Raw genomic sequence first — 25,037 nt, forward strand, 5'->3', positions numbered from 1 at the left:
GTCCCGAAAGGCTCGAGTGGTCCAACTGCTGATGTCATCCAGCTTCAGCCGCCTCCGTCACCGCTTCAGTCTGCGAAGGAGCGACTCAGCCTCTGATCACGGTAACCGGCTCCTACGCCTATCCCAGTGGAGTCAATCCGGATCTTCAGTACCCTCATCATATTTCTTCTTCTTCTTCATCTTTAAAGTCTACGTCTTGAATAATACACTTCATGAGAAGGAACTTTATTCAGTCAGCTCCCTTCCATCCCGGAGAGATCGCCTCCCAGTTAGAACTTAGCTCAAAAGTACCAGTACCAGCCGACACCTCAGTGCTAACACAGAACCTCGTCCAAACAGGACACTTCCATCCCGGAGAGTCCGCCACCCAGCCTGAACCCAGTTCAGAATCACCAGACCCGGCTAGTGTATCCCTGACACTGTCCTGTTGCAGACCGCGCTGGTTTCGCCTTTCACATTATTGACGATTTAAAAATACTGGCTAATTCACCAGAATTTTGCACATGCCTACCACTCGCAAGATACTACATAAAGACTGAAGCCTACAAAGTGCTTTGAAGTCTTGCACAACATTGGTAGATGCTGAGGCCATAAGTTTGCCAGAGTCCAAAGAAGCAACATCATATATTGCTGAAAATGCAAATTGGTTTATTCCCAGCGCAAAATAAGTATAAATGAGTGACAGGTATAGATTAAAAAATATTTTTTTATTTTTTTTTCAATATTCTAAGAAGAATTCATAAAAGACATATCATGTAATAAATAGTATGACTATGCTCTGATTATCTCTGGATGAGAGAAAAGGACAACATATAATTAAAAAAAGGGAATAAATAATGTGTATGAGACACCTATTACCGGTAAACAGGAGACAGACTACATAAAACACATAAATTACTGGAGCCCGTATTCACCCAGACTATAGGCATATACTGGGTGTATATAGGCTAACGGAATATATGAGCAGTCAGAGAGAGTGCACTATTTAGCGACTTATCCTCTCTGTCTTTATGCCGCAAAGTTTTTATAAGGGCAGCCCCCAATAGGCAGTGTGCAAATGAAGAATGAGGAAGAAGATCACAAGTTCATGCTTGAATCACTCAGTCTTATGAATGAGTTAGAGTCAATATCAGGTCCGGAAAGTTGCATACATGTAAGGCATCAGTGGGTTGCAATTACCTCGGCATTCCCTGCAGCTGAATTCCTTGCTGGTGGGGTTGTGGTCCAATGGCGTGTTATTCCCCTATGATGGGTGAGTCTGGAGTCCGCCGGCGGAGATCCTGCCAGATCTAAAAAAGCATCCATACATCTGTCTGGATCTTCTTCTTCACTATCTTCTGTTTCTGTATCCTTTCTTCTTGGGGGACTTTTTTGGACTAATGACATGATCTTGTCATTAATTCTGCTTACAAGGTTTCTTGTCGAAAGGGTCTCTTCTTCCTCTTGGTCCTTTCTTCCTCTATTGAAGCTATTGACCAGTTCTTTGTTAGATGGATATCGGGATCCTCTGTAATCTTCGCGTGTGTATCCTCTGTCTCTTCCACTCCCAAAATGTTCTATTCTCCTTGTGGTGGAGTGATAATTCTGTCTCCCTTCATCATAGTTGTTTTTATGATTTCTGTCCAGATAGTCATTTCTTTGATTCCATCTGGTATTCCCTCTCATATAGTGATAAGACTGGTTGTTATGTGGTGGTATCCTTCCTACTTCTTGACTGCCCGATGTTGAATTGGTCCGGAATCTTCCTTCTCGACTCTGCTCATACTTTGTGGGTGGGGGAACTTCTCGTATTCTTCTATCTGTCATTTGGCCGTGGTCCCTATGGTCCTCACTCATTTGGGGTCTTCCTTCTCTTTGTTGGAAATGTGAACTGGTGAATCTTTCCTTTCTCCAATTTCTATAATCTGATTTGTAGTCCTCTATATCTTGTGTAAATTTCCGTTTCTTTTGATCTATAATGTCCATTTCTAAGTTTTTCAATTTGTTCTCCGTAAGTGACTCTAATTTAATGAAATCCTCTAAATCTTTTAAAGGTTCTATCAGTCTCCTAATCTGTTTAATTTCTGTTTCTATTCTCCTTAAATAAATTTTCCTATCCTCTATGATAAATTGGATAAGTTTAGTGGAACACTCATCCAGAGTTTTGTTCCATTTATCTAAGAAATCACCGTCCATGGAGTGGAATGTTGGTTTCTTTATGATCCTTAGACCTCTAGGTATCATGTTCTGTTCTAGATATCTACTTAGAGTGGTACTTTCCCACCATTGTTTAATTTCATTGATTTCTAATCTTTCCAAAGAGAGATATAAATCACAAAAGGTGGTGTAAAGAACTTAATGGGACCATCTATAGAAAAGTTAATACAATCAGGTGCGCAATCCTTAAGATTTAATAAATTACTACTGGAATGCAAACCAAAGGGAAAAAAAAACCCCGTGTCTATGCAGTACACACGATACCGGAAGCAAAATATTGGCTTTGGAACGCAAATTCAGGAAATGGAACAACCGTGGAACGCATGTCGTACCAGAAGTACGGTACAACGTCATCATGTGCAACCTCCTTAAATAGACGGGACGATGCCTGGTGGATTTATCTGCTATCCTGAGGAAGCCTTACCGAAGGCGAAACGCGTCGATCTCAGATCCAATCGATCCTGCACACTGCCGCTCAGCGCTGAGAACGGCTCATGCAGGATCTCCGCCGGCGGACTCTGGACTCACCCGTCATAGGGGGATAACACGCCATTGGACCACAACCCCACCAGCAAGGAATTCAGCTGCAGGGAATGCCGAGGTATTTGCAACCCACTGATGCCTTACATGTATGCAACTTTCCGGACCTGATATTGACTCTAACTCATTCATAAGACTGAGTGATTCAAGCATGAACTTGTGATCTTCTTCCTCATTCTTCATTTGCACACTGCCTATTGGGGGCTGCCCTTATAAAAACTTTGCGGCATAAAGACAGAGAGGATAAGTCGCTAAATAGTGCACTCTCTCTGACTGCTCATATATTCCGTTAGCCTATATACGCCCAGTATATGCCTATAGTCTGTGTGAATACGGGCTCCAGTAATTTATGTGTTTTATGCAGTCTGTCTCCTGTTTACCGGTAATAGGTGTCTCATACACATTATTTATTCCCTTTTTTTTAATTATATGTTGTCCTTTTCTCTCATCCAGAGATAATCAGAGCATAGTCATACTATTTATTACATGATATGTCTTTTATGAATTCTTCTTAGAATATTTAAAAAAATATATATATATATATTTTTTAATCTATACCTGTCACTCATTTATACTTATTTTACGCTGGGAATAAACCAATTTGCATTTCCTGTTACAACAGCGGAATTGGGTAGTGATTCCGCACCTTTTCCCACAGCAGCATTTATAGTAAAAGTGAGTGCACTTTTCTGTTAGCACAGTGCCACACACCCCTTTTGTTCTGATCATATATTGCTGGCCTGCAAGGTAAACGAGATCATCTGAAGCACTCTTTCCTTGATCTATGCTTATTAACTCACAGCACTGTGACTGGTATTTGAATGGCAACTCCTGCCTTGGAGGAACTCTCTATAAGGAAACCTCAAGGCACTTATTAGTAGCGTCACTGAGGGATGCCTAATGAGGAATGGACGTTGTGGTCTGTTTTGTCAAGATTGAGAGACCAGAGCATCAATATGGAGCTGGACTAGGGAAACTGAACTCACTATGGATTCAATCCATTAGGCTGAGGTTGAGACCCCAATAAGGATATCGGGGAGAAGTGCTCTGTGTGAGTGGGCTAGCAAGACAAAGAAAACGACCAACTGGACCAACATGTGGACCAGATTTGTGGTTAAAGAGGATTGAATGTCTATGGATTAGCAAAGTCAGTGGAACTTTCCAGCTAAACTGAGGTTGGTGGAAAACAGACCCCACATTACCAAGATATAGTTTGGACTGGTGGCAGACATTCTGCCATTGAGGCCGAGACCCACAAGGATTTGGTGAGGGCTTCATAGTGGATCCATGAGTTTAGAGATGCTATGGGTAGGGTGCCCAATCCCGGGCCATTTTTCAAATCCCGGGAATCGGGATTGAAAAATGATCAATCCCGGGATTGGCTAGTTTTCAATGAGTCCCAACCTCATTGCCCTGCCCAGCCCAGATAACTCACCGCAATCTGGACGTGCAGGAGGGAGACTTCTTGTGAGATCCAACAGGCAGGAATTGCAGGGCGACGTTGAGGTCCGGTGGGTGGCTGGCTGCACAGCGTGACCGCTGACTTCACGTTACGCTGCGCAGTGCGTCAAGCCACAGCCAAGGGAAGGTGGGAAGAGGGAGCCGGGCAGCGCCTGAGCCTCCTAAGGAGCTAAACGCTGCCTGGCATAGAAAATACTAAAGTGGTGGCCTATCCCGAAATCCCTGAGATTGGAAGCTCCGATCCCGGGATTGAATCCCGAACAATTTTAGGCCGGAATCACGGGATCCCGCCAATCCCGGGATTGGCCACCCTAGCTATGGGGAAATAAAAACAAAACAAAAAACACAGTGAAAATGGTAATTACACCACAGAAAACAAATGTCTTTGCAATGTGAAGGGAGGAAATAGGTGGCTGCAAAAGTTCTCAGAAAACTCTTCTCCACAGACAAAGTCTGAGGGAAGGCAAGAAGGACCTCTTTCATAAACACTGACTGCATTCGGTATAATGGAGTAGCACAGTTCAGTGTGCCCATCTAACTCTCCCCTCTTGAGGCATTTTTGTTCATATTACTCCCCATAAGGAAGTAGGAAGGAGAGGAAAGGCAGTAGAAGAAGAGACTACAGCCCCTCTACTGTCACAAAATGAATGTCAGACAAAAAGACTAAACAAGAAATATAGGAGGCTTTCTTCTGGAAAACTAAAAGGCAAGACACTATATGCTAGAACCACAGTTCTGCTCATTCTCATGTACCAAGAGCGCCGAAACAAGAGGAGCTTCCCAGTCAAGGTGGGGTAGAGCAGGATACAGTCAGATAAAGATGGACACGGTTTAAAATGCTATTCCTACTTTATTAATACAACACATACAGTGTGAACTAACCCGCTAATATGAGGCGGATTGCACTGTAAAAAGCAATTAAAAAAATACATCTTACCTGAAAATTTTTGCAGTGGCATTATAACTGTAATAAAACACACATTCAGTTAGTACACACTGCGCGTAATATGGTGACACATTTAGAGATTACTTATCTATTATACACTGCATTTATCTTGGACAACAAACCAAACCGTCAAGTAGCATTTAAATTAATTACCAATCAGGACGCTGACAGAACTCGGTGACTTTCTCAGACTATTCTTCAGCAGTCACGCCTTTAAACTTATTCAAATATTTTCTTTTTTTGGACAGTATCACACAGCTGTGCCTGGAGCGGGTTGTGGAGTTGCCATAATAGCACCTCCTCCTGCTGGTACGCAACCCAGATTGTTTCAGGCAAATTGTCAAATCATAATATAATGCACCATTAAATGTTACAGCCTCAAAGGTATAACGACTGTTAATGAAAGCAAGTTATGGTAAAGTCCAGTGCCAAGATGAAGAACGTAATAAGCTCCCCAAAAAAGTCAACATTTTACCTTTTTTTTTGATATTTGACAAATATTGTGCAACATCAGAAATGTTCAAATGGTAATGGGGGTAATTCTGAGTTGATCGCAGCATCAAGTTTGTTAGCAATTCGGCAAAATCATGTGCACTGCAGGGGGGGGGCAGATATAACATTTGCAGAGAGAGTTAGATTTGGGTGGGTTATTTAGTTTCTGTGCAGGGTATATACTGGCTGCTTTATTTTTACACTGCAATTTAGATTTCAGTTTGAACACACCCCACCCAAATCGAACTCTCTCTGCACATGTTATATCTGCCCCACCTGCAGTGCACATTGTTTTGCCCAACTGCTAACAAATTTGCTGCTGCGATCAACTCAGAATTTGGCCCTATATAAACAAAAATGTGAAATTCCAACTTGGCGTGGACCATCTTAAAACATCAAGAAATAAACACTGTTTTAGAAAGTTTTAAACTATGGGCTTTTTTTTGTTTCTTAAATCTGATTTGGAATGTTTCCTTTTGACCTTCAAATATTGACATCCTTTAACCTAGACGTGCGGTATCTTAAATAAAGTCAGTAATGTTCCGTACAAAAAGTTTAGTGGTTTCAGAAAATATTTTAATACTGGTTTGAAGAAATTTGTTTTGTTTTTTTATATGCTCTTAAGAGATTCAATTTTCTGATTTTTTACACTTTCAAAACCTCATGACGCGAAAGCTATAAGAGTTAAATGTATTTTTTGTGACTTTCTCATTTAATGTGTGCAAAGAATAAAAGTAAATTGCGTGGTAATTTGCATTGGATTGCTTGACATGGAATGACCCCAAAACTACAAGATGTTTCAAAAAAACAAAGGTAAGTGAAACTTGTATGTGTATATTATGTGTTACAATAGATGTTGAGTGACAGCCGGTGCGCCATAGTACGCCATCCAGGATTGTTCATGGTGTGTGGAACATTACTTCCGTAGTTACAGGACAGGATGGAATGGCGGACATTCCCTGGTATCCGTAACAGCTGGGTTACAGGACAATTTCCAGAGACCAGCACCACCAAACAAAACTATCTTGTCTGTGGTGGAACTGTTCCAGCAAACAGAGTCCGTGGCTAGTCATAATAAAGGACGTTCCAGCACCACAAGCAATGTGTGAGGACGGAACAAAGTTTGTTACTTTTTTTTTTTTTTTTTTAACACCCTGTATTATTACTATGTTGTCATAAAAAAGAGGATTTTGGTACTTACCGATAAATCCATTTCTCTGAATCCTCTAGGGGACACTGGAGTTCTATACAGTAGGGGTGTGAAGCCTTGAACCGGAGGTGTGGCACAATCTAAAATTAGCATTGTCTGCACAGCCGGCTCCTCCCCCTTCACATCCCTCCTCCCTCAGTTTGAAAAATTTGACTGAGAGAATAGGACATGACACTATAGCACATGGCGAGGAACCGAACCGTACAACATATCAAACAGCGGCCAAGAACTCTTAACCGAAAAAAAGGAACGCTGTTTATACGAACAGTTTTAAAACAAGAACTTAGAACACAGCAGGTTGACAGCACCGAGGCGGGCGTCCAGTGTCCCCTAGAGGATTCAGAGAAATGGATTTATCGTTAAGTACCAAAATCCTCTTTTCTCTTTCATCCACTAGGGGACACTGGAGTCCTATACAGTAGGGGACGTCCCAAAGTTTACCCCCAGGGTGGGAGTGCTGTCGGTGGCCTGCAAAACTAAACGTCCGAACTTAGATTCTCCGGACGCAAAAGTATCAAACTTGTAAAATTTTGCGAACGTGTGGGCTGAAGACCACGTCGCCGCTCTGCAAAGTTGAGTAGTGGAAGCACCCCTGGCAGCCGCCCACGAGGCACCCACTGAACGGGTAGTATGAGCACCCGTCTGAACCGGAACCTGTTTTCCACAGGAAATATAAGCTTGCCGAATGGTAAGTCTAATCCATCTAGCCAAAGACTGCTTAGATGCTGGCCAACCCTTCTTTGGCCCATCATAAAGAACAAACAAATGGTCTGACTTTCTGAAGGACGACGTAACCTGTATGTATACCCGTAAAGCTCGGACAACATCCAAGGACACGTCCTCATCTGTGAGACCCTGGAAAGATGGAACCACTATTGGCTGGTTCACATGAAACCCCGACACCACCTTCGGAAGGAAGTCCGCCCTTGTACGGAGTTCCGCCCTATCTTCATGAAAAACTAAGAAAGGACTCTTACAGGATAAGGCTCCCAACTCAGAAACTCGCCTAGCCGAAGCCAAGGCAAGTAATAACGTGACCTTCCAAGAGAGATATTTCAGGTCTGTTCTTGTCAACGGCTCAAAAGTCGGTGACTTCAAATATTCTAACACCAAATTCAAGTCCCATTGTGCCGTGGGAGGACGAAAAAGGGGGTTGAATCCTCAGAACCCCCTGTAAAAAGGTTTGAATCTCTGGCAAAGATGCTAACCGCTGTTGAAAAAGGATGGAGAGCGCCGAAATCTGAACCTTCAGAGAGCCCAGTCTGAGGCCTCCCTCTAGACCGGCCTGAAGGAAAAGTAGAAGTCGAGATAAATGGAAGTCCGTTGTATTCCATCACCGCTCCTGACACCAAGTCATGTACCGTCTCCAAATCCTGTAGTAGTGCCTGGCTGTGACCGGTCTTCTAGCGGCAATCATTGTAGGAATGGCCGTTCGTGGAATCCTTCTGTTTCTTAAGATCCGGGTTTCAATAGCCACGCCGTCAAACGCAGCCTGTTCAGGTCGGGGAGTAGGAATGGTCCCTGAGATAGCAGGTCCTCTCTCTGAGGTAACCTCCAAGGATCTTCTGCAAGTAACCCCCGCAGGTCGGAGTACTAACTCCTGCGGGGCCAATCCGGTGCGATTAGAATGGCCCACACTCGTTCCCGCTTTACCCTCTTCAGAACCCTGGGTATGAGTGGGAATGGTGGAAATATGTAAACCTTCCTGTAACACCAAGGAAGTGTTAATGCGTCCACTCCTTCTGCTGCTGGATCTCGCGTCCTTGACACATATCTGGGCAGCTGATGGTTTTGTCGAGACACCATTAGGTCCACCTGAGGTAGACCCCATCTTCTCACAATCATGTTGAAAATCCGTGGGTGAAGGCACCACTCTCCCGGATGCATGTCCTGGCGACTGAGGTAATCTGCTTCCCAGTTCTCCACACCTGGAATGAACACTGCCGAGAGAATGATGTCTCTTCTTTCCGCCCACAACAAGATCTTTGTGGCTTCCTTTAACGCCATCCTGCTCTTTGTTCCTCCTTGACGGTTTATGTAAGCCGTCGTCGTGACATTGTCTGACTGAATCCTGATGTGTTGATTCACGACTAGGTCTTCTGCTAAGAAAAGTGCATTGTAAACTGCTCTTAGTTCGAGGATATTTATGGGTAGTTTGCTCTCCTGTAGGGTCCACCGTCCTTGAAACTGATGGTCGTTTAGATCGGCTCCCCAACCTCTGAGACTGGCATCCGTCGTCAGGATCCTCCAATCCCAAATGCCGCATTTTTTGCCGGCTGCAAGGTTCTTGTGTAACGACCACCATAACAGGGAGACCCGTACCTGTGGGTGAAGTCGGATTCTCCGATGGAGAAGCCAGTGCGAGCCTGCTCCCTGAGCAATGAGGTTCATTTGGAATGGTCGTGAATGAAGTCTGCCGTACTGGAGAGCTTTGAACGACGCCACTATCTTCCCGAGAAGTTGCACACAGAGGTGCAGAGAAACGGTTTGCGTCCTCAGTACCTGAGCCACTAATCTCTGTAGGTCCTGGACCTTGTTCTCTGGTAGGAACACCCGTAATAGGAACGTGTCCAAGATGAGACCGAGGAATTGAATCCGTTGAGTCGGTATGAGGTTGGACTTTTGGAAATTGACAATCCATCCATGTTGGATTAGGAATTGATGGGATGTTTGAACATCCTTTAGCAGTCGATTCTGAGATAGAGCCTTGATCAATAAATCGTCCAGATAAGGTATAATCGTGACCCCCAACAGTCTCAGTCCTGCAACCATGATCGCCATGATCTTTGTGAAAATTCTTGGGGCTGATGCTAGGCCGAACGGCAATGCCCGGAATTGGTAGTGATCCGCCACCAGTGCGAACCTTAAGTAAGCCTGGTGAGGAGTCCAGATTGGAATATGCAGATATGCATCCTTTATGTCCATGGATACCATGAACTCGCCCTGTTCTAAGCCTGCAATGACTGATTGGATTGATTCCATCTTGAATTTGTAGACTCTTAAAAACTGGTTGAAAACTTTTAAATTGAGTATTGGTGTGACCGTCCCGTCTGGCTTTGGCACGACAAAAAGATTGGAATAGAACCCCGTTCCTCTCTGAGAAGCGGGAACCGGAATAATGACCTCTGCTTGTAGCAATTTGAGAATTGCTGCCCGTAGAGCCCTTGCTTTCTGAGGGCACTGAGACAATCCTGTTGTAAAAAACTGACTGTGAGGCCTCTGTTGAAATTCCAGTTTGTATCCCTGAGAGATCAAGTTGTTCACCCAAAGTTCTGGTGAGGTTTTGGCCCAGATGTCCCGAAAACCTTCCAGTCGGCCGCCCACCAAGGGGGACCCCAGGTGAGCTGGGAGGCCGTCATGCCACGGTCTTGTCAGCGGGTTTATCCTGCTTTCTGGTTGTTGCTTGTGAGCGGCCTCTACCTCTGCCCCCACGTGCTTGTGTACCGAAACCCCGTCCTCTGGCTCGAAAGGACTGAGATCTAAATGAAGTAAATGCTGGTCCCGAATAACCTTTCCTAGTTTGTGGAGCGGTTCTCGTATACGGAGTAGGCAGAAAAGTGGACTTCCCCGCTGTAGCCTGCGAAATCCACTTGTCTAATTCTGGTCCGAACAGCATTTCACCCCCAAAGGGGATGGATTCTACCGCCTTCTTGGTCTCAGAGTCTCCCTGCCATTCTCTGAGCCATAAAATCCTTCTAGCCGATATGGCCGATGCAGATATGCGCGATGCTATTCTGCTAATATCCTTAGAAGCTTGACACAAGTACGATGCAGATTTTCGAATGTGTTCTGCCAGTTGGGTAATCTCTTCTAAGCTTTTTTCCTCCTCAATAGCTTGTACAATACGGCCGGACCATGCACCCATGGCCTTGTTGACGATCGCAGGTCTCTGCGCTGCACCAGCTGCAACAAAAATTGACTTTAACGCAGTGTCAACTTTACGGTCTGACGCATCCTTTAAAGTAGTTACGTTAGGAATTGGTAAAATTTTCTTTTTTGACAACCTTCCTAGGGAAGCATCCACTACCGGCGGAGTCTCCCACTTGTCCATTACACCCTTAGGTAGGGGATAAGTTACCTGAAACCGTTTCGGAAATTGAAACCGTTTGTCAGGTTGTTTCCAAGCCTCCTCTATCTGAGATTGGGGGGATTTAGGAATAGGAAACACTGCTGAACGCGGCTTCTGGGATTCGAACAAATCGAAATCCTCCGGCTCTCGTATTTCCTCGTCCTTAAAGCTTAGGATCTCTTTTACCGCGTCAATTAAGGAGTCTAGACCTGAGATTGCCGAGTCCTCTTCTGGAAAGTCGGCGTCTAGGTTAGGTTCAATTAACTCACCTTCCTCCGTATCAAGAAGAAAACCCTCTTCCTCCTGTGATTCTGGTATCATAGGGAGAGTTCTTTTAACAGCTTTGCGCACACTTGTTTCTGCGTGTGCAGGCGGCGTTAACCTGATGAGAAATTCCTCCATCGTTTTTGAGAATCCCGCAGCCCATTCTGATTGCTGCTTGCGCGACTCTGCCATCTCCATGGAGATTCTATTAGCAAGGTTGTCTTCCCATGCTTTAGCCAGAGCACTGCTCCCAGGTGGAGCGTCCTTGTTTAAGCAGGAGTCGCACACCCCGGAGCTGCCAACCCGCGTGCTCTTCTTGTTACATTTCGTACAAACATAACAGGTCTTGGAGGTCTTAATTGCCTTAGACATGTTGTTTTGAAAACCCTGTACCAGGGTAGCCCGCCGCGCTTTCACCCTTTAAACTAGTAAGAGAAAGACTGGGAGATGACGGAAGCGAAAGTATTGGATCCGGCTGGAATTACCTGTCCTTTTCGTATATAAAAGGAACAGGCCAATCTTTACTTTAACTAACAAAAAAAAAAAAAAATTAAAAACACCAGCCGACTCGCAATCCTAACACCCCAACTGTAAATCAGCTACGATGTTAGAGTTGGTATTCGCTTGCTTCCGTGTATTTTCTGCAGGATCTTTGAAACAGAAGTCCTTTGAAAATATAAATTGTAAAGTTTGATTACTTTTCAGGAGATCCTCATCTGTATATATATTATCCACCAGCAGGGGGAGCTGTTACCTAACGATCTCCCTGCTATATTATACTATGCAGGCAGTGCAGCAGGGGGAGCTAATTCTTTAATAAACAACCTTCCCCTACGTACTCTACTGGGGGGAGGGAGAGGATCCATTGCCTCAGCCTGGCGCCATTATCATTAAATATGGCCCTCACTAAATGTCCTGCAAGACTGCATGGGAGAATATGCTCTGTCAGGAACCCTAGCCATTAGGCTATATGAGCTCCACTTGCTGCTGCCTCAGATGTCGCTGCCACCCTCCTCACGGTATGGATATGTCTAGCCCCCTCTCCACTATCTGGCGCTCTGTGAGGTTTTTGGCGCGCTCCGGACCCGCTGGCCGGCGCGCGCCGGGACAGTTTACCGTAGAGGCGCCTGTGCTCCGCTTCGGCTGTCAGTCTTCTCGCTGTGCAGCACTCCGCTCTGCCTTCCCTCCCTGCTCACAGGGAGGAAAAGCCGAGTCCCGCGCCGCACTCTGCTCCCGCGCCCGCCGCTGTAGCTGCAATGTGAGGGGCTATATTACCGGAGGCAGCATTACATGCAGTGATATTTTAGAGTTCTATTACAGGAGGCAGAAGTGATATTTACAGAGATCTATTACAGGAGGCAGCTTTTTTTAGTGATATTTTAGTAAGGAAGGTCTCTCCCTGCTCACTATAAAAATAAATAAAAATACATGAAGGACCCTAAGCTACTTTTTCCTTCGACCAGTACTCACTGTTAGAAGGACTTGGAGGATCTCCTGTGGAGAGAGGCAGGTCCCTTCAATAGGGATCTTTATCTCTCTGGTATTAGGCAGCCTTTTCCCCCTTTTATTAGGGTTACGCAGCCCCTTTTAGATTTTTAGTCAGGAGCTCAAGTGCTCCACGTGCTGTTACCTCCAGCACAATTTTTCAAACTGAGGGAGGAGGGATGTGAAGGGGGAGGAGTCGGCTGTGCAGACAATGCTAATTTTAGATTGTGCCACACCTCCGGTTCAAGGCTTCACACCCTTACTGTATAGGACTCCAGTGTCCCCTAGTGGATGAAAGAGAAAGGAAGCTAGTTACAGTTATCTATGTGGCTGGAGAGGAAGGTGTTTACTCCCTGCTAACGTCAAGTCAGCATTTGCTCATCGTATTGTAAAATTTATTAAGATGTATATGGAATAATTTACTAAACATACTGGTGTAAAGATTGATTCCATCACACCTAGTACACAAAGATTGCTACATTTAATACAGGACTAAAACTAAATATTGAAATATTCAGATATGAACCATGAAGGTAACGCACATTGCGCAATATTAACCTCATGTTCCAATGCATCGGTGTTAAAGAGTAAATGTATTATGTCCCCTCAACATGACAGACAGCTGCAACTGCTTCCCGGCAGACGGGATGCCAGCTGTCAGTATACCAACAGCTGCGCTCGCCACGCATTGGGCCCGGTGGCTCGATTCGCATTTCACCGGCTGTCAGAATCCGGCGATGGTCTCCTGAACGCCGGGATCCCGTCAGCTGCGCTCGCAATGCATTGGACCCGGTGGCTCGCTTCGCATTTCACCCGCTGCCGTATTCCGGCGTCAGTCTCCTGAACGCCGGGATCCCGTCAGCCGGTATATTGACTGCATCCACTCCTAAACAGGGGATAACTTCTGCCAGTTAAATGAAACCCTGTGTGTGTAAAATGAACGCTTTGTGGAGCATCAACAGCTTTACTATCAAAAAATGGTCATCAGAGTCTGGATCCATGATGGCTAACCTTGACACGCCAGCTGTTCTTGAACTACATATCCCAGCATGCCTTGCTACAGTTTTGTTATTTGGCCATGCTAAAACTGATGCAGGGCATGCTGGGATGTGTAGTTCAACAACAGCTGGAGTGTCAAGGTTAGCCATCAAGGGTCTAGACATAACTTCTAAAGGATCACATCGTCAGTCACAGCCAAAGGCTATGAGGGAACTGTAATAGCCAATGAGATGCGGGCATTGGTGTGATTACACCGAGTCTGTCAGAAGTTTTAAAGCAGCAATAATTTAAAGAGGCAGAACTAAGTTTTGCCTTTTTAATTATTGCCAGTTTAAAACATCCGGGGAGACCCAGTGGATTTATGCCGATGCAAGCTATTACATTTCCCCCTATGGCTGAGGAGGAGGAGGAAGCATGGTCTCTTACAAGATAAATGAGAAGGAGAAACCGATGACACAAAGAAGCTGCTGCCATCTAGCATTAAAAACAAACTGTTGAGTAAATTGGACACCAAGACCCAGATTTATCAAGCCTTGGAGAGTGATAAATAGCACAGTGCTAAAATACCAAGTAATCAGCTCCTGTCATTTTTCAAACACAGCCTGTAACATGGCAGTTAGGAGCTGATTGGCTGGTACTTTATCACCATGGTCAAGGGCGTAGCTACCATAGGTGCAGGCAATGCAGCTGCTATGAGGCCCCAGAGCTAAGAGAGGCCACCTTCCCTGTCACAGTTACATGTGTTATATACAGGGTGTAGCTACCATAGGTGCAGGGAGTGCAGCTGCTATGAGGCCCCAGAGCTGAGAGAGGCCACCTTCCCTGTCACAGGTACATGTGTTATATACAAGGGTGTAGCTACCATAGGTGCAGGGAGTACAGCCGCTATGGGGCCCAGAGCTGAGAGGAGCCACCTTCCCTGTCACAGCTTCATGTGTTATATACAGGGTGTAGCTACCATAGGTGCAGGGAGTGCAGCTGCTATGAGGCCCCAGAGCTGAGAGAGGCCACCTTCCCTGTCACAGGTACATGTGTTATATACAGGGGTGTAGCTACCATAGGTGCAGGGAGTACAGCCGCTATGGGGCCCAGAGCTGAGAGGAGCCACCTTCCCTGTCACAGCTTCATGTGTTATATACAGGGTGTAGCTACCATAGGTGCAGGGAGTGCAGCTGCTATGAGGCCCAGAGCTGAGAGAGGCCACCTTCCCTGTCACAGGTACATGTGTTATATACAAGGGTGTAGCTACCATAGGTGCAGGGAGTACAGCCGCTATGGGGCCCAGAGCTGAGAGGAGCCACCTTCCCTGTCACAGCTTCATGTGTTATATACAGGGTGTAGCTACCATAGGTGCAGGGAGTGCAGCTGCTATGAGGCCCCAGAGCTGAGAGAGGCCACCTTCCCTGTCACAGGTACATGTGTTATATACAGGGGTGTAGCTACCATAGGTGCAGGGAGTACAGCCGCTATGGGGCCCAGAGCTGAGAGGAGCCACCTTCCCTGTCACAGCTTCATGTGTTATATACAGGGTGTAGCTACCATAGGTGCAGGGAGTGCAGCTGCTATGAGGCCCCAGAGCTGAGAGAGGCCACCTTCCCTGTCACAGGTACATGTGTTATATACAGGGGTGTAGCTACCATAGGTGCAGGGAGTACAGGCGCTATGGGGCCCAGAGCTGAGAGGAGCCACCTTCCCTGTCACAGCTTCATGTGTTATATACAGGGTGTAGCTACCATAGGTGCAGGGAGTGCAGCTGCTATGAGGCCCAGAGCTGAGAGAGGCCACCTTCCCTCTCACAGGTACATGTGTTATATACAGGGTGTAGCTACCATAGGTACAGGGAGTACAGCCGCTATGGGGCCCAGAGCTGAGAGGACCACCTTCCCTGTCACAGTTACATGTGTTATATACAGGGTGTAGCTACCATAGGTGCAGGGAGTGCAGGTGCTATGGGGCCCAGAGCTGAGAGAGGCCACCTTCCCTGTCACAGTTACATGTGTTATATACAGGGGTGTAGCTACCATAGGTGCAGGGATTGCAGCTGTTATGGGGCCCAGAGCTGAGAGGGGCCACCTTCCCTGTCACAGGTACATGTGTTATATACAGGGTGTAGCTACCATAGGTGCAGGGAGTGCAGCTGCTATGGTGCCCAGAGCTGAGAGAGGCCACCTTCCCTTTCACAGTTACATGTGTTATATACAGGGTGTAGCTACCATAGGTGCAGGGATTGTAGCTGCTATGGGGCCCAGAGCTGAGAGAGGGCACCTTCCCTGTCACAGTTACATGTGTTATATACAGGGTGTAGCTACCATAGGTGCAGGGATTGTAGCTGCTATGGGGCCCAGAGCTGAGAGAGGCCACCTTCCCTGTCACAGGTACATGTGTTATATACAGGGGTGTAGCTACCATAGGTGCAGGGAGTACAGTCGCTATGGGGCCCAGAGCTGAGAGGAGCCACCTTCCCTGTCACAGCTTCATGTGTTATATACAGGGTGTAGCTACCATAGGTGCAGGGAGTGCAGCTGCTATGAGGCCCAGAGCTGAGAGAGGCCACCTTCCCTGTCACAGTTACATGTGTTATATACAGGGTGTAGCTACCATAGGTGCAGGGAGTGCAGCTGCTATGGGGTCCAGAGCTGAGAGAGGCCTCCTTCCATGTCACAGTTACATGTGTTATATACAGGGTGTAGCTACCATAGGTGCAGGGAGTGCAGCTGCTATGGGGCCCAGAGCTGAGAGGGGCCACCTTCCCTGTCACAGTTACATGTGTTATATACAGGGTGTAGCTACCATAGGTGCAGGGAGTGCAGCTGCTATGGGGCCCAGAGCTGAGAGGGGCCACCTTCCCTGTCACAGTTACATGTGTTATATACAGGGGTGTAGCTACCATAGGTGCAGGGATTGCAGCTGCTATGGGGCCCAGAGCTGAGAGGGGCCACCTTCCCTGTCACAGGTACATGTGTTATATACAGGGGTGTAGCTATCATAGGTGCAGGCAGTGCAGCTGCTATGGTGCCCAGAGCTGAGAGAGGCCACCTTCCCTGTCACAGTTACATGTGTTATATACAGGGTGTAGCTACCATAGGTGCAGGGATTGTAGCTGCTATGGGGCCCAGAGCTGAGAGGAGCCCAACTTCCCTGTCAAAGTCACATATGTTATTACAGGTTGAGTATCCCTTATCCAAAATGCTTGGGACCAGAGGTATTTTGGATATGGGATTTTTCCGTATTTTGGAATAATTGCATACCATAATGAGATATCATGGCGATGGGACCCAAGTCTAAGCACAGAATGTATTTATGTTTCATATACACCTTATACACACAGCCTGAATGTCATTTTAGCCAATATTTTTAATAACTTTGTGTATTAAACAAGGTTTGTGTACATTGAGCCATCAAAAAACAAAAGTTTCACTATCTCACTCTCACTCAAAAAAGTCCGTATTTCGGAATATTCCGTATTTCGGATATTTGGATATGGGATACTCAACCTGTATATACATTTTTCACCATTGGGTGGTACATAGGAGTTCTTTCAAACTTTTCCTTGCGGCCTGCAATATATCTCAGTATGCCCCTGGACCTGCTCATTGTAGTGTGTTATAAAATGAACTGGAGGGCCTTTTAATGCTATATAATATGAACTGGGGCACTGTAGTGAGGCACAATATGAACGGAGAGCACTATGGGGTATATTCAATTGGTGTCGAATCCCGCAGTGGATTTGACAGTTTTCAGATTCGACAGAATTCGACTGTCGAAACCCTCCACCCGGTGCCCTGAATTCGACATATTCAATACAAAATGGATTTGACACGCCTCCGGTCGAAAAGGGACCAATGGTCGAATAGTGGGCGGCCTGGATTCGACTTCCCGCGCTTGTCTTCGTATAAACTGACTTGTTTGCTGCGTGCTTAGAAGCCACTTTGGGAACCTGCAGAGCAGAGTGAGGAGCTGCAGAGTGAACAATTTGGCTTTCCTTGCTGTGGTATCGTGCACTTTTGTGGACCTACACCCAGCAGACTTTCATCCAGGACGGACAGAAGACCTTCAGCCAGCCCGGAGGAGAGTCGTTTTTGGTCAAAATTCGACATTTTTAGGTAAGTACAACATGTGCTATATCATAATGTGAATTGGGGGTACTGTGTGGCATAATGTGTACTGGCAGCTCTGAAATGTGACTTAGGGTGAACTTAAGCACTACTGCGATTCATAAAGGAAACTAGGGCACAATAGAAGTGTCTCTATAGAAGCATTAGGACGCATTAGAAGCATCAAAATGTTGCTATGGAGCCCACAAAGTTCTGGCTACGCCCCTGACCATGGTATTTATCACTCTCCAAGGCTTGATAAATGGGGGCCATAGTGAACTAGCAAAGACCAAGTTGATTTATCCAAGAGGATGATTTTGTCCATAGGTTAGCATAGTACTGGAATAGGGACAAACAAAATAACAGAAGGAACTCTGAGATAGGACGATCCCTTTCTAGGATCAGTCTTCCCCCAGCATGAAATACTGCATTCTCTTATTTCACACCTACCCCATGGTCCGTCAGAATAAACTTAAATATTGAACAAATTGGTAGTGAAAGGGAGAAAACCTTAGCGGTAGATCTACTATTTAGTGGTTTATCAAAGCCACCAAAGATCAGCTCTGACCGAAATATTTAAGGTGGCAACAGAAATAAATGCATGCCACCTTAACTCCATTGGTCAAAGCCGATTATCTGCATCTTTGACAAACCGGTGAATGGTAAATCTCTTCGTATTTGTCCAGTGTTTGGCTAGTAGCTCACACCTCTCTAGCTACCTGCACTATTGTGCATATCCACCAAGAATACATTAATTGGTCCGGGATTTCCTGCCATGTGACCAAACAAACGATGAGCAGTTTGATCCGTGAACTCGTCTTTTTATTTTGCTGGTAGATAGCTGCCAATCTTCAGACCAGAACAAGAAGAGTAGTTCACAATATCCAATTTTTCTTGTGCAGAAAAATGAGTCCTTGACTGAGTGAATGTTCTTTTATCTTCATGCTTCATGTATTAAAAATTAAATTTTAAACTCTACACCTAAGTCCTTTATTACATGTCCTTTCATGATAAACATTATATCAAAGTGAAAGAATCATCTTACGTTTTCGGCAGTGGAGGTAACCTTGGAAGAAGAACGTTCGATTCATCTTCTGCATTATAAAACGATTTCAAGACACTAGGAGGAGAAAAAACAAAAACAAAATAAAAAGGATATACAGATCTGTGCTATACCAGACCATTTACAGTGTTCTAATGAACTGGAGAGAAGAGCATAGAGGACTTCCCCAAGCACCTCGTAATCATCACAAACCTAACAGAGGGGGTAATTAAAAGTTGATTGCAGCAGGATTTTTGATAGCAACTGGGCATAACCATGTGCACTGCAGGGGAGGCAGATATAACATGTGCAGAGAGAGTTAGATTTGGGTAGGTTATTTTATTTCTGTGCAGGGTAAATACTGGCTGCTTTATTTTTACACTGCAAATTAGATTGCAGATTGAACACACCACACCCAAATCTAACTCTCTCTGCACATGTTATATCTGCCTCCCCTGCAGTGCACATGGTTTTGCCCAGTTGCTATCAAAAATCCTGCTGCGATCAACTTGGAATTACCCCCAGAGTTCCTGGGGACTATTTCGGATTAGAAAGAGACAGACGTTGTACTAAAGTCATCCTCCCCTTTAGTGTTGTACATGAAGTGGTATGCTCGTTGCAGCATGCATGTTAACCATAGAAAATATTATAAGATATTCAATTAAGCGTAAGGTGTGCGGTACACGTGCGGTTAATTATGGTAGGTAAAGCCTTGCTCGTTTTTGCTCGCCTTACTATGGGGTGTGAGCAAAAACCAAGCAAAGTTACCTTCTTCGTTATCCCGTGTAATAGTAGAAAAAGTATTCAAGCTAAAGTTATTATAGTAACCCTCAAATAGCACACCATAGTGCATCAAACATATTCACATTAGGTCCCTTGTGTTTTAAAACGGCCTGTCTAACCACTTACTTCCCTTAAGACAATTTGTTTAAAAAAATAAAAAAATAAAAAAGACAATTGCTCAACAAAGAGGAAAGGTGGTTTATTAAAATGTCAGATTCTAAAAATAATTAAAGATAACACAAAGCGATTTTGTATTTTTTAAAATACTATATTATTTTATACATTTTTATTTCTTCCAAGTTTGCATTGTTTGCGCAAGAATTCACTTATACCCCTTTCAGACATGCAGCTAAAGCCCAGGTTTACAAACAAAAGAAATGTTCTGCGCTCCCAATCACTTAGAGTTAATTGACCAATCAATTAAAGGCAGTCTATCATGGAGAATAATTGACTCAATGAGGCTTGACCCCTTTTTAAAAAAAATATTTTATCAAACAATTAGATACCACATAAACACATAAAACAAACAATACATGAAAAATTGACAATTTAAAAATTCAGAGGTTAATACCTCTAGCATATGTAAGCAGAAACACTGTATCTATAATTGTAAATGTGCTATTAAGACAGTATACAATGTAACTAAAGTGCAAAATTGAATATCTTTAGAGAGAGGCTCTCTATCAGAATGTCAATTGATTCTCCCACTGGCGTCCCAGTATCAAATCATATATACTGTCCACAGGAGGCTCCGCAAAAACTAGTATGGGACTATTAAGGCAAAACAAACAATGATAGGTACCCCCGTGCTGGTTCCTGGAGTTTATCACAGGGTCCTGTATGCAGATGCACGAGGTAGATGTAATGATTTTTAGTTGATGCCTCAGTGATAATTGGAAGGCAAACTTGCTGAAGTGCTCTCACCTTCGTTAGAGAAGCCGGCAATTGACCATATGATGCTATTGTATTAGGAACTTCCCAACAGGGGATGTGATTAATTCAGCTGGTGATAGCAGTGTGGTAAGGCAAGTCCGCTGATGGCTGATGATAAAGTGGTCTCACTGCGGAGATCCGTTCGTATCCCTAGTCGCGGCAGTTTCCAAAAATACAATGCCGTGTAGCTGAAATCACCTTTTGCCTCACTGCGGAGGTACGGTTCCTGAAGGTCACTTGGCTGCAGTGTAAACGCCGGAAGGTGCCGGGAGCCGAGAAGCTAAGGAGCCTGTCTGCCAGATATCAGATGTCCAATAATGAACTCGTAGAAGGGGGCGTCGACGCGTTTCGTCTCCTAGCAACGGAGACTTCCTCAAGACGAATACCCTCCTACTGAGAGCTGCAGTATTTATACCTAACTGATTGCACAAATTGATTCTGATGTGTTAATTAGTAGTCACATTGGAATAAAACTTATTCCTAATATCACACATAAATTAAACTAAACAGAAAAAAGATTACTCCTAATTAGAATTAAATAATCATAAAGAGTCAAGAAGCATTGAGTCAAGAGTAACAATAAATCATACATTGAATAAATAAAAAATAATAAGAGATCATAAAGAACCTGCCTTTAAATATTTAGACTGATCAGATCTTAATTAGAGCGACTATTGAAACACAGAGAGGAAAGACCAACAATAGTTTAACCCTCTCTACACTTAGACAGGGGTAATTGAAATAAATGTGCATTGATTTGAATAAATTTGATCCTTATTGTGCTACACAGTTTAATTCTACTTGTTTATTATTACCAAGTATAAAAAGAAATAAATATATTAAGTAATTGTACATCCGCATGAGTACATACGAATATAAAAATATGTATGTGCACAATATTTCTATGTTTTTCTTAAAGTGAGATGAAACGAAAGTTCTTTAACTGTTATATTCATGTTCATTATATAATTCTTATATCTATATGAATTCAAATAAGATATAATAAACTTGATTTCGCTGATTTTTTGAATAATAACACTTATAATCTTAAATTCACTCACAATTTTGACACGGTATTAATGAACTTCCTTGATGTCACCTTTTCAATAATCGACAATAAAATTATCTCAACAAATTACAATAAACCAGTAGGATCAGGAAATTTTTTACATTTCACAAGTGGTCACTATCGACCATGGGTTAAAAATATCCCAAAAAACCAAATAGTTAGATTAAGGCGTAATTGTTCATTGAATTCAGTTTTTCTCTCACAGGTTGAAACTTTACTAAAACAGTTTCAGGAAAGAGGATATCCACTGTATATGTTAGAAGAATCTAGACGATATGCAAATACCCTTATAGGTAATGAAAATCCATCATCAAAATTAGTTCTAGGCAGTAAGTCAGAGAACAAGCAGTTGAATTATATGGAAGATAAGACACCTATGAGGGATTCAATAAAGTTTATCTCTAAGTTTAACGAAAAATCCAATACTATTAAGAAAATAGTTCAAACCAACTATGAACTAATTAAACAAGATCCAGTTCTAAGCAAATGTTTACCTGATAAGCCTCTAGTCATATTTAGAAGAAACACCAATCTGAAAGAAATGTTAGCTCCTAGTTTCCTTAATAAACGAGATCAGATGTCCAATAATGAAATCTGGCAGACAGGCTCCTTAGCTTCTCGGCTCCCGGCACCTTCCGGCGTTTACACTGCAGCCAAGTGACCTTCAGGAACCGTACCTCCGCAGTGAGGCAAAAGGTGATTTCAGCTACACGGCATTGTATTTTTGGAAACTGCCGCGACTAGGGATACGAACGGATCTCCGCAGTGAGACCACTTTATCATCAGCGGACTTGCCTTACCACACTGCTATCACCAGCTGAATTAATCACATCCCCTGTTGGGAAGTTCCTAATACAATAGCATCATATGGTCAATTGCCGGCTTCTCTAACGAAGGTGAGAGCACTTCAGCAAGTTTGCCTTCCAATTATCACTGAGGCATCAACTAAAAATCATTACATCTACCTCGTGCATTTGCATACAGGACCCTGTGATAAACTCCAGGAACCAGCACGGGGGTACCTATCATTGTTTGTTTTGCCTTAATAGTCCCATACTAGTTTTTGCGGAGCCTTCTGTGGACAGTATATATGATTTTATACTGGGACGCCAGTGGGAGAATCAATTGACATTCTGATAGAGAGCCTCTCTCTCAAGATATTCAATTTTGCACTTTAGTTACATTGTATACTGTCTTAATAGCACATTTACAATTATAGATACAGTGTTTCTGCTTACATATGCTAGAGGTATTAACCTCTGAATTTTTAAATTGTCAATTTTTCATGTATTGTTTGTTTTATGTGTTTATGTGGTATCTAATTGTTTGGTAAAATATTTTTTTTAAAAAGGGGTCAAGCCTCATTGAGTCAATTATTCTCCATGATAGACTGCCTTTAATTGATTGGTCAATTAACTCTAAGTGATTGGGAGCGCAGAGCATTTCTTTTGTTTGTGTTTCATAGTGTTTTTCAGCCTAGCCAGCTGTTTTGCTCAGCAGCCGTAATTTCACTATTTTTGTATCGATCACCATTTGGTTAATTTATTATTATTATCTATAGCGCCAGATTTATACAGTTTGGGATTTATCTCCAGCTGTATTTATATACAAGTTTCTACGTAAAGCCCAGGTTTACGCAAGTGACGGCGCATGTGCAAGTCCCGGGTCCCCGACCCTGCTCCCGACCAGGGTCACGAAGCCGAGACCTGGCAAATTCCTGGGTTACACGTCTAACAAATAAACACATCAGAACAACAATGAAGGCAAGAGAACAGCGACGGGCGGGCGACCAGTGTCCCCTATGGCTTCTGAAAAAGGGATTTATCTGTAAATTCCCAAATCCTCCTTTCTCCGTCAGCCACTATGGGACACTGGCACAACTTCAAGACTGTGGGGACGTCCCAATGTTTCCCCCCTGGGTGGGAGATTGCTGAGGAACTTGCAAAACAAGACGGCCAAATCGAGAAGATGAAGCCGCAAAAAGTATCAAACTTGTGGAATTTGGCAAACGTATGAATACTGGACCAAGTGGCTGCCCTACAGAGTTGAGACGTGGTAGCGCCCCTACTAGAGGCCCAGGAAGACCCAACTGAGCATGTAGAGTGGGCCGCAATGGATAATGGAGATCGCCTAGAGTGGTGTAGATAGGCTTGACGAATAGTCAATCGAATCCAGCAGGCCACCCTCGACGCGGGAGATCATAAAGCATCAGTCTTTCGAAGCGGTGCAGTCCGTTCCACGTAGATCTTCAACGTCCTCACTACATCCAGAGAAGAAGGTGTCCCAGAATCCTCCTGCAGGGACGGTACCACAATAGGATGATTGATATGAAATGCCGACACGACCCTGGGAAAAAAAGAAAGCATGTGTTCTCCACTCAGCCCCATCAGGATGAAAAATCAAGAAGGGAGGCCTATAAGACAAGGAACTTAATTTAGATACCCTCCGGGCTGAATCTATGGCAGTAGAATAACAGTCTTCCAAGTAAGATAGTTAAGATCTGCTTCTTCTAAGGGTTCAAAACAGGGCGACTGTAGATAATCCAGCACAAGATTTAAATCCCAAGAAGCTGTAGGAGGAACAAATGGAGGCTATACCCGAAGGACCCCTTGTAGGAAAGCTTGTACATCCGGTAGGAGTGCCAGGCGTTTCTGAAAGAAAATCGATAAGGCAGACACTTGAACTTTCAGGGATTCCAGACAAAGTCCAGAATCTAAACCTGTCTGAAGAAAAAGCAAGAACCGTGAGAGACGAAAATAATCTGATTGAAACCCTTTTCGGTCACACCCCAAGATATTAGACTGCCAGATGCGATGGTAATGGGCTGGCGTAACCGGTTTCCGTGCCCGCAACATTGTGGGGATCACACTTTCCAGAAGTCCTTTTCTTTTCAGGATGTCTGCCTCAATAGCCATCCCGATAACCGTAGCCGTGGTAAATCTGGATGCACGAAGGGACCTTTTTGGAGTAGATACGGACGCAGAGGAAGATGCCAAGGATCGTCCGCCAGTAGAAAACGCAGGTCTGAATACCAAGCCCTCCGAGGCCAATCCAATGCCACCAGAATCACTGTGATTGACTCCTGTTTGATTCTCTTGAGAAATCGAGACAATAGAGGGAACGGAGGAAACACGTAAACGAGGTCGTACGGCCAAGGAACGGCCAAAGCGTCCACAGCTTCCGCTTGAGGATCCCAGGTTCTGGAGATGTATCTTGGAAGCTGATGATTGGGACAGGATGCCATGAGATACACGTCTGGACACCCCCAGCGTTGTATTAGATCGTTGAACACCTCCCGGGGAAGAGCCCATTCTCCCGGATGTAGATCCTGAAGGCTGAGGTAGCCTGCTTCCCAATTGTCCACTCCTGGAATGAATACTGCCAAGAGGATTACTGCGTTGCGTTCTGCCCTTTGGCGAATACGTGACACCTCTCGCATTGCCTGGCGGCTGCT

At 44.4% G+C, this 25,037-nt stretch overlaps 1 protein-coding gene across 3 annotated transcripts in view; it reads right to left on the reverse strand.

Moving 5' to 3' along the window:
• ANAPC4 (anaphase promoting complex subunit 4) overlaps positions 1-25,037 on the reverse strand; it is a 167,857-nt gene that overhangs the window by 103,514 nt on the left and 39,306 nt on the right. For all 3 annotated transcript variants that reach the window (XM_063943580.1, XM_063943581.1, XM_063943582.1), the window contains exons 5-6: positions 18,802-18,876; positions 5,135-5,161 (exon numbers count right to left, since the gene is read on the reverse strand). In XM_063943580.1, the coding sequence (XP_063799650.1) occupies positions 5,135-5,161; positions 18,802-18,876 (102 nt within the window). The remainder of the gene's footprint in view (positions 1-5,134; positions 5,162-18,801; positions 18,877-25,037) is intronic.

Source organism: Pseudophryne corroboree, chromosome 10 (assembly GCF_028390025.1).
Source record: "Pseudophryne corroboree isolate aPseCor3 chromosome 10, aPseCor3.hap2, whole genome shotgun sequence".
Taxonomy (NCBI): domain Eukaryota; kingdom Metazoa; phylum Chordata; class Amphibia; order Anura; family Myobatrachidae; genus Pseudophryne; species Pseudophryne corroboree.